Below are 10,892 nucleotides of genomic sequence, written 5' to 3' on the forward strand. Positions count from 1 at the left end.
CCGTTTCAGGGCCATTAGTCTATCTTCAGTCGTTGGCATTGGTTGGCTCGTAAAGTTGAGCACGCGAATTTCTTCTACTAGCCAAAATGGCCAAATTGCTGGCCACAATTAAAGCGATTATTACTAGGATAATCTTTAGTACCCACGGATTTATCGCCATATGGCAAGTGACCCAGAATACGAAGGATCCCTTGTACTGGTGTCTTTGTACTCCGATCGGTGTTTTGTTTATCGAGGGAATTTTTACGTTGGCAATTAAAAAGAATCAGGAATGGCGATGGTTAGTTAAAGTGTACCTAAATCTAAGAGTGGTTTGAAGTGAAAAAATGTGATATTTTCAGGTTCTGTCCTTCGGTATTTATTTATTTGTCCACCATAGTTCCTGCAATATGGCTCTTGGAGTTGGACAAACTAGAAAAACGTTCCCTTTTTCAAGATCAGGTTTTGAACGAAACTATCAATTTCGCGGCCACGGTCGGAAAAGATCTAAAGGACTTGAACAAAATGCTCGGAGTAAAAATTCAACTACCGGATATACATTTGAATGCCGATACTTGGGTGACGTTGATTGAACAGTTCCTGATGCTGGTTCTAATAATTGGCCGCTGGATGTTGCCGAAGGGTGACTTGACCCGGGATCAGTTGAGCCAGCTGCTGTTGGTATATATCGGTACGGCGGCGGACATAATCGAGTTTTTCGACTCCTTTAAGGACAGTAAAATTGCAAACGAACCGGTGCTGGTACTATTGACACTAAGCATCTGGTCCTGGAGTTTGCTGCAGTTTACGATTGTTCTATCGGCCACACGGGCGCGGAAGCCTCGTGGAGGCGGAAGTGCACTGCAATCTGAAGAGGAAGACGCCCACTGCTGTAACGTTGCCTGCTGCAATATCGACGTGTGGGGAATTGCGCTGAACATTTTACTCCAGGATGCCCCCTTTCTCACCTTCCGGCTGCTAATTATTATTCATTACAAAATTATTACCTATATGAATATATTTTTTACATGTAAGTACGCTTTTAACTCAACAGTGTTTATTTTTAATTTAAGAAAAGTGGCATAGCCGGTCATATGTCATTAGCTGTTAGTCTGTTCTCTGTGTTGAAACTTCCCAAATCAAAAAAATATGATTGCCATTTTTGCAGCGACTTTTCATATCAATTTCGAGTGCCGTGGAATATAGTTATTATTTTCGAATGAGTCTACAGACATTCTTCAAATCAGTCTAGGACTATTACCGGGATTTCCATTGTGAGCGTGCAGGAACGATTCGTGATGCACTTGTGCCGGCGATGCCATGGTATTAATAAATTCGGTCTGACTCGCGTTTCGTTCGGCGTTAGTCGATTTGAATCGAATGACATTAAAGTTGTAAGACGAACCTTTTTGTGGCATGCGACTCGATTTGCAGAATACCGAGGTAAATGCGAGTGGCAGGGCAGCGAAATTTGGCTTCTCAGGTCACCCGCCTTCAAGAATAGACCCAAAAAATATGTTGAAATTTTTTTAATGCATTCAGCTATGGGCAACTCCGTAAGTAGAAAAGAGATCTTGCAGTGCGAATAAGCGCGATCGCGAAGAGATCATAGCGAATAAGCTTGCATAAACAATAACATACATTCTAAACGTAATTTAGTGAAATTTGGAGAACATTTATTCATATAGTAAATAAATAACAGCATTCTTCGTGCTACTACTACCACAGACAACAGACTAATAAGCATTGAATGAGAGGTGTAAAAAGGTTTTATGTCTTGAAGGCTCGAGGGATGCTTAGCGGCTAACTAAAGCATGATGTCGCTGTCATCGCAAGTATTTAATTCCATAATATATTGCCGGTATATTGGCAGCACTTGAAAAACACCAATACATAAGCCATCTGACTTCCTTTTGGTCTGCTGTTGAAGTATAGCAATCCACCGAATATGCCCTTGGGTGGTGCTGTTTGCTCATCGCAATTTCTCAGGTTTCTTCAAATATATATAGCTGATTTTTGGTAGACGATAAACCTTTGATAAATCCCAACAATATGCCAAAAATCAGTTTTTTCGTTAATTGAGTGGCTAAAAACCTAGGGTGGGCGCACACGCAGTACCACCCATTGAATTACTCGAGGGATTGTCTTATAAGTTTTATGGTTTGTACCATACAGGCGCGGTCGGCCTGCGGAAAACCCAAACCGCAACAACGTTATAATTTATCGCGACTATAACTCAAATTCAGAAGCGTTTAATTAATACCAAAATTTTATCTACGATCAGAAAAATTCAAACATACATCATAATATTATTCTGCCGGCCAGAACTCATGACCACAACACAAGGTATGCAAATAACTTGGGAAGATCTCGAGGCCTCAGTACCCTTGGTCAAACTCGAATATCTTCTTCCCAAGCAGCACATATTTGGCACTTTTAATAGCAGCAACTCATCTATGACTAAAATTAGTAACAAATCGGCTGCCACAACCGGTGCTACTTGGGTTATTAGGCGACATCCATTTAGTACATCACGCAAATTTTGACCAAAATCAAACTCCCCTCCCCCCTTGTCACATTTTGTCACACATTCATGACCCCCCTGAGAAATTACGTCACGTCACGGCAACGGCAATTAAAAGGGGAACTGTGGGTAAGACGAACAGGGTGGGTAAGGCGGACAGGTGGTTGCTTCTACCAGTTAGGCATTAAAATTCGTAAATGTTTTGATGGGCATCCAGCCATCTTGCTATCTCATGAAGTCTGAACGTTTCCATCATCATTTAGTGCTTTCCAATTTTGATAAAGTACAGAAAAACTAAAAATTGGAAATGATTCTGCGTCTGGATGTAACTTTTTGTCCATCGAAATTAAGCTTTTTGAGCGGTTTAATTCCAAAATATTGCCCATAGCATGAAGTATTTCGATTTAATACCTTTTCTAGTAACGTCTGCATTGAAATAATACGTAATTTCATTTGCGTATGAAAAATTGTGAACGCTTTAAAAAAATGTATAATGATGGGGTGAAATGGACAACTGCTAGTGTGGGTAAGATGGTCAGTGAACATATTATAATAAAATTATTGATTTTACTTCTTAGTGATATCTCAAGCATATAAATGAAAATTTAACCGGCAAACGTGAACTTCAAACAAATTAGCAGCGGTCAAGAATGAAACAGTTTTTGGAATGCTTGTTCATTGTTTGTTGTTTCATGTAGTTGAAAGAATCCGGACTTCCTGCTGATGTCTTGCAGCAATACGCCTTGGAAGAACTTTTGTGACGGATTTTGTCATTTTGTGTATTTTTGCAATCATTCAATATTACCGTAAATGCGAAATTTAATCGCCAAGTGGCATAAACTTTATCCTTCAGGGAGCTTTTGAGTGAGGGGCAGTATATGTTATACGGAAAAACCTTAACCCTCAATTGATCAACCAAAATTACAACGCAATCTGACCAAGCGGGTACACCTGTACCCACTAATCCTTACTGAGAATCTTTGGCAGTTAAAACCTTAAAAGCGTTCTCATTCATCCTTTTTGGTTTCTTTCGTATTTGAACAATGAATATCGATGCTGCTGTGTCCTTCATTCGTTGTTGTGGGATCATTAACAAATAATGACCGCAGGGATGGCTCAATCATTTTGACTCAATTTTAATTCATTTGACAGTACCCCCTCAGCCAAGCAAAATTTGATAAAACTATATATGGGTCATATGTAGAACTAGTTATTATCTACAAGTTTGCTGAATGAAACTAGACAGTAACTTTTGTATTTATAGTGGTATAGGGCTGAAACCCCGTTGATAATCAAATAAACGTTCGCTTGGCTACCAGCGGAATAGTAGCACCGAGAATGTCATCATAGATACAAACGACACAGCAAAACTTCATTCAGCAATTTTGTAGATAATAACTAGTTCTATAAATGTCCAATATTTAACTTTTTGAAATTTTGCTTGACTGAGACGGTACTATCAAATGAATCAAAATTGACTTAAAGTCTTAAAGATTTTTTGGAACATTTCATATAAGGCTTGTTCGCGACAAAATTTGGACACCTCTAAACACACACAGCTTCGGAAATACATTAACAATGAGTGAAATATTTTGCAGAGTGGCAGACGTATGTCTGTTCTTTCTGAAAATATAACACTTGTTTATAGGTATTACAAGCGCTCAGAGTAAAATGGCGTCTAAAGAAGAGCAGGCGCGAAAAGCAATTGTGTGCAGTCGCAATGAAAATCCGGATCTCTCGTTAAGAAAAAATGTCAAAAAGCTTGGATTTTCTCCAAGCACTATTCACAGTGTTTTAAAATCGTTCGATACTCGTTTGACAACAGCTAGGAAAAAGAGAAGTGAAACAAAAACGAATCCGAGAAACCACCACAAGGATGCGAAGGTAAAACAAATATTACGGAGGAGACCAGATCTTTCTGTACGTACCATTGCATTGCTCGTGAAATAAAAATGTCGCCAACATTCGTGCACACTTCTAAGCAACGACAAGGCATGAAGTGTTTCAAGGCGAGGACTGTGCCAAACCGTAATGATAAGCAAAATACGACGGCCAAAACACGCGCTCGTAAGCTTTGTCGCGAATATTTAACGAAGTTTCCATGCGTTATAATAGACGATGAAACGTATGTCCTAGAAGACTTTAAACAGCTTTCTGGTATGTCTTTTTACACTGCCATGAAACGGAATGGCGTTGCAGAAGAAAACCAAGTTCCCCAAAAAATATTTAGTATGGCAGGCCATATGCAGTGGTATGCCATATGGTGGTCGAGCAAGCAAAAGTTACATCACTACGGGAACGGTTAACAAGGAAATATACCGTGAAGAATACCTGCAGAAATGATTGTTACCGTTCCTACACAGCCATGATGTACCCTCGCTGTTTTGGCTTGATTTGGCATCCTGTCACTACGCGAAAGATTTTTTGGAATGGTATGATGCTAATGGAGTCCATATTGTACCGAAGGAGGCGAATCCACCTAACAGTCCAGAGTTACGCCCCATCGAGCGGTATTGGGCTTTGGTCTAGAGAGAGCTGTCCCAGCACAAACAACAAGCAACAACTATAGATAAATTTCGAAAATCTTGGACAAACGCAGCTAAATTGGTTGCCAACAAGTCTGCACTGACTCATGGCAATGGTAAACTCCAAAGTTCGCCAATTTTTCATGCAGTCCAAATAAGTAATGCTAATTTGTTTGATAATTACTAACGATACACACATAAATGATATAAAATTGTTTCATGGATTAAACTTCTAGCAAATTTGTTTTATTGCTAAATTGAGGTGTCCCGATTTTGTCGCCTTAAATATAGTGAAATGAAGAATTCAATTTCTCTTGCTGTAAAAAATGGATTTTGTCTCCTTAAGCTAAAGCACATCACGTCAAAATAAATGTAGTCACGGTCCTTTGGACAGGCACGATGTATCAATTTACGAAAAGCAAAACTGATTCAAAGAAATCTTATCTTGAACCGACTCAGAAGAACATAACCATTATTACCAGTAAAAATCGATACAAGGCTTCAAGTCTCCCAGTGGACTTTGCAGTACGAAGCTGGATATCTTATTAACGTGCGAAATCAATTTATGTCCCGGTCCAATTTAATGGGTTTTCTTCTTTGTTTTCTCTTTCATGCATACTTCGGCACAATGACCCACCGACCGCGCTGGAAAATGCCTACGACAATGATTCTTCACCACACAGGTAAAAACACATTGGTAATACTGTTACAACTGTACCGATTGTATGTGCTTAACTCGGAAAACCGAAAGGCGGCAAAAAAATCTTCCACATCAGAGTGGAAGAAAAAACCCAACAACGCCAGATCAGCACGTCCTGCGAAACAGCAACAGCTCAGGAAGACTCATCGCAGGTAAGCAAACCAGCTATTGCGTCCGCATCGCACCGCACCGGAAGTGGAATGGAATCCACTTCCTCTCTGCTGTGGCAAACAAAGCAATTTGACCTAATTAAGTGTTATTGAATGAAAGTCTTCATCGTTGTTCGGTCGGTCAGATCGTACTGAATCATTCAATCTGTTTCAACCTAACGTAACCGGCTACTTCACTTAAGATTTTCAGCTTAGAAATATCCTTTTATAATTTTTGAGTTTCAGCAATGTATACGATGTCTCCCTTCATGGGCATGTGTATCTTTCTACGGGGTGGATGTTGGAAACTACCAAGGAAAGGCCTAAATCAAAATTAACGTTTCCACCTTCTTCAAAAGATTTTGACTTTCTCAATTTAACACACAACAGAGTTGTTTCACGCTCTTCATTCTGCTCCACAGTCTAAAAGTTAATTACACCTTACAGTCGTTAGAGCCGTGACACTCCATATTTTAATTACACTCACTTTATGCTGTTTCGTGACCTTTCTTTGCACAGTTGATATACTTATATTTCCTCTCCTTTACAGCAGGAAAGTTGCTGATTTGAATGAAGAAGATATTCACGATGCACGAAAGTTAAAGCAACAACGCAAATCGAGAAGGTAGGTACTGTAGACTATTTCGCATCAGGTTCATGCTCTATTTACAATCAATCTTCACCCGATCCTTTTGCCTCTTGCTCGAAAATGTTCCAAGCTGTATTTTGCATGTTTTGATATAAGCCAGCTGAAGAAACGGTAACCGACTGATTCTTCACTGGGAATGTTAATTAGAAACATAGAATCGTTTTCGTTGGAACGAAAAACCAAAACGGCATCCGCCCATACTCTGGGCTGATTGTTGTTTGTATCTTTGTTTTCGATGCCCATGAACCTTGTTTATCATGGTAATTTTTCTTTCTCTCCGGGGCTACCGACCGTGTTTATCCTTACGAACAGTACATCTTCGAAGCTTCGTAAGGACACCGGTTATTCAACAGCAAGCAGTCCAACGGCAGTGAATCAACGGAAAAATAAAACTAAAACAACCGGTGAGGTCGAGGCTAGAAAAAAGCACAATAAAAAGGGTCATGAAAAGTCCAGGAAAGGAAGATCCACAACGCTAATGGATGACAGCCGGATAGATTACGACCTGCCGGAGATGGAGCAGACCAGTGAACGGCAAAGTCAGCGAAACCGCAGCAGGGAGGGCACAAAAAAATCCACTGACAGGTGAGAAGTCGTAATTGAAAATCGATTATTTTTTTGCCACTTCAACATCCGCTCAACTAATAATACGAAAAAAATACCTCATTAAAACTATTTCCATTTTACTTTCTGATTTGCCTACCTCAGCTGAGAGGTTTTAATACATAATACTCTTGCAGAAAGTTGTTCCATATATCAATCAGTTTCATGGAAACGAGTTAATTGTTTAAGCTAAATGAAGAGGAAAATACTTTAAAGGATTCAAGGTCAAATGCAAAAAATATATAGAATTTCCTCCTCAGTGGAGTACAATAAAGGCCTGATCACACAGTAAAACATTCAAATACAAACAGACCCTCCCTTAAAAAAATCTCTGGGTCACGCCTTCACACACGAGCTAAAAAAGCCGGCGAAACCGGTCCCATCATACAAGGATTATTTGGTTAGGGTCGTCTCCCCTGACATAGGTGATTGGCACAATAAGTGGCAAAAAGATACTGATCGAAAATAAATGAGGAAAAAAATCTTTGCTTCAATGTCATTTAAAGATGTTAGCTCACAATAATTTTTCTAAATACGTAGGTATACAAAGTTGAATTGCAAAATAACCTTCAATGTCAAGAACACTCATCTAAAGAACAGATTTTAGAAAAAAATAATATTAAACCGAAATATTCTGTGATACAACTTGATACTCAAACTCTTTTCTTTCTTTTGCATATTCAATCTTATACCCAAATTCACCCTTCGTTATCCAAAAATTATTCTCCATTGATTATTATCATTAAATGACAGTACGCCTCCATAATAAGCATACCAAAGTAGAAGCCTGGTCTCGCTCTTACGTTGATTGTTTCACTCTTTCTTTCGCAGAAAAGAACAACGCCGAACCGCACGCGACCGTGGCGGTAGCAAACGGTGCCTTGAGGAGGACAGAAACTTCAGTGAAAGCGAACTTGACAACATTGATTATGATGATGGCGCTGTTAATGATGATGGTGAAGATGATGATGCTGAAGATGCTGTCGTTTCACCGCAGACGGCGACGGTCCAAGCTGGTGGGCGGAATACGTGGGACGATAACGATACAAGTGAGTTCGAAATAATTCATGAAAAAAAGCAAACTGGTCGGGGACGCTCGAAGAAGCCGCAGCATGCGAGGAACGTGTCAAGTACGGCATCCTCTTCAGGATCAACTTCGGAATAAGGATTGACGGGACGAACGAACGAACGAGCCCCACAATAAGACGACGGTAAGAAGGTTCGGGACTAATCCGCATACACTAGCAAATGTGATTCCTTTTCTAGATTTGGATTGAATTTGTACCTTCGACGCAAACAGCCGGATGTGGCAAAGAATCAGCACAATGCTTGACGACGACAATGATACTCGGTCTTAGCAGCAGCACTCTATAATAACATCGATGATGGTGACAATGACGCCAACGATGACGTCATTTCGTTCGAGCCCCACTCCGTTTATATTGTGGTTAATTCGGTTTCGTTTTTTGTCATTCGTTGTCTCGTAAGTGTGAATCTGTGTCGCCTGCACAAACTTCTACACAAGAATATGTATCTTCTTGCCTTATGTGTAATTTGAAGTTATGTCAAATGCTGTAGGAAAAGTATATTCAATAAATTTGCAATTTTATCCTGTGACGAAACAACATTGTAGAGCTTGGTTTCAAACAGGTCGTCTGTGTCTATATTATTGTTATAAATAGAAGCATTATCTTCGTTAGCCCAAGCAACAATATTTATCAATCAGGGAGCTGGTAAGCATGAAACTTTAACTGGTAAGCTTAAACCAAACATTTGTACCATCAATGCCGCCTTAATTTTTTCCCGCAATATTTTATAAACTCAACCCGTGCCGTGATGATTTTTTGAATAGCATAATCGGATACTGGATGATGAGTGAGCTGGCAGTTATCCTTGTTTCACGCAAAGATAAAATCCCAAGCTAAAGTGTCATATGATCCGTGCCGAAAGATGAATGGTACCATAATGATAGGAATATTTTAAATGAGGGAAAAGTGATACTGCTCTGGAATTTACATACTTTTATCGTTGTGATACCTATCAAACGCGGTAGATGAAAAATAATGACTATGAAGACAACGCGGCTAAAAGTTTACAATCAAAAAGGATGTTTTGTTTTATTTTTTGCGAAAAATATGTTTGTTGGAGCTCCACTTAGAAGCTTTAAATAGTTTCCAACCTTCACTATGTTTTATCTTCAAAACGAAAGCTTTCAACAAGCAAGATATTGAAATAAAATGTAACGATATACTGGAGACATAATTTCCGTCAACCCAGTCTGTACACTTGGGTTTAACTTCTCATAAGGATCCAATCCTTATGAATCTGTCTTTCTGCACCTCATATTTTGATACCGAATTGCTACACCGAACCGAAGTAGAGTGAGGATAATGAAGTGTCCAAAGCAGAATTTCGGTTGCCGCTCAGCTCAGATGGTCGAGCGCGAAATAAACGAGTCCCAGTGCGTGACTGACCGCAATCATAACCTGACAATTTACAGCCGAATGATTTGCGACGGGTGGGGCGGCACAACTTTCGTGACGACTAGGTACTTTAATCTAGTGAAATCTGTGGAGGTAACGTGGAAGAGAGCCATTTCCCAGCTGGGTTTCTGTTACGTGACCTTTTTTCGGAAAATTCTTGTTGCAAAGCGACAAGTGTTTAGTATCGTTACCCAACTGTTAGTAGCAGCTTAACGTACTTCACAAAACAATTTCACGCGAACGATGCAATAAGATAATACTAGAAATCCGACTATCTTTTGAAATCTTCATCGGTCTTAATTTGAGACTAAAAAATAAGATAATGAGTAGGCGTGACACTAACTATGAATAAAAAATTGTAAAAACACGACGTAGACTGAAGCGAATGCATAGACTTTTTTCAGTTATTTTATCGACGATCAACTGACTTGCGATTTTTAAATCAATAGCTCGTGAAAAATTCAATAAATTGTTCGCAATTTGAGCTAAACAAAAAATGTACCGACCCGTAAATATACCGACGCAAACACGGGGATAAACAACCGAGAAAGCTATCAATCATACGGCGTATCTGTGTTTATATTGCGCTGAGTGTGATATCATGTTCACTCAGCTGCCCGCTGTTAAATGCACTTTTTTCATCATCGAATGATGATAATATTGGCCACACGACCGTAGGTCAGTTAGGTTGCAAACGGACGCGCTACAGCTATACTCACGTGTGTAAGCGTATCGAATGAAACTAACGTTCACTGTAATCTGGCGGGGGATGAGAAGGTTAATGGAAAATCGCAGCGTGTCGCTCGTATAGAGAGCGGAAGAAAATTGTAATGAGTATTATACTCCCTTGCGGTATTTGGAGCAACTGTAAGCTGGAGCTTTCCGTCTCTTAATATATTCAATGTTTAAAATAACTTTATTGCTTGCAGTTGCAGTGTAATCGAGCTTGTTAAATACATAATATTATGGATATGTGTGTACCACAGAATAGCATCCGCAAAAATAAACTTTCATTTTAATTTTCAGATTGTTTAAAAAAAATGCAACACTTTCTTTTGTGTATAACTTTTATTGTATGGGTAAAAATTAATGAAATTTTGAGAAAAACTATTTTAGACTGTAATGTTTACATGTGCAAACTTTCGTCACAATCTGTCAAGTAGTTATTGAGATGGTTTCCAAGCAAGAAGTGCTTCGGCAAAAAATTATGGTCGCGGTCGTGGAAAATCCAGGCTAGTTCCGCAGGTGGATCGCGAACCAGTTGGGATTTGACCATTCAA

General features: G+C 39.4%; 1 protein-coding gene across 1 annotated transcript; it reads left to right on the top strand.

The window, feature by feature from the left end:
• The first annotated feature begins 86 nt into the window (after positions 1-86).
• LOC128739733 (transmembrane protein 26) lies at positions 87-8,294 on the top strand. Its single transcript, XM_053835231.1, has 6 exons — positions 87-280; positions 342-1,009; positions 5,712-5,880; positions 6,431-6,502; positions 6,839-7,111; positions 7,961-8,294. Exons 1-6 carry the CDS (start codon positions 87-89, stop codon positions 8,292-8,294), a joined length of 1,710 nt encoding a protein of 569 aa, XP_053691206.1.
• The last annotated feature ends 2,598 nt before the right edge of the window (positions 8,295-10,892 follow it).

This window comes from Sabethes cyaneus, chromosome 3 (genome assembly GCF_943734655.1).
Source record: "Sabethes cyaneus chromosome 3, idSabCyanKW18_F2, whole genome shotgun sequence".
Classification (NCBI taxonomy): Eukaryota; Metazoa; Arthropoda; class Insecta; order Diptera; family Culicidae; genus Sabethes; species Sabethes cyaneus.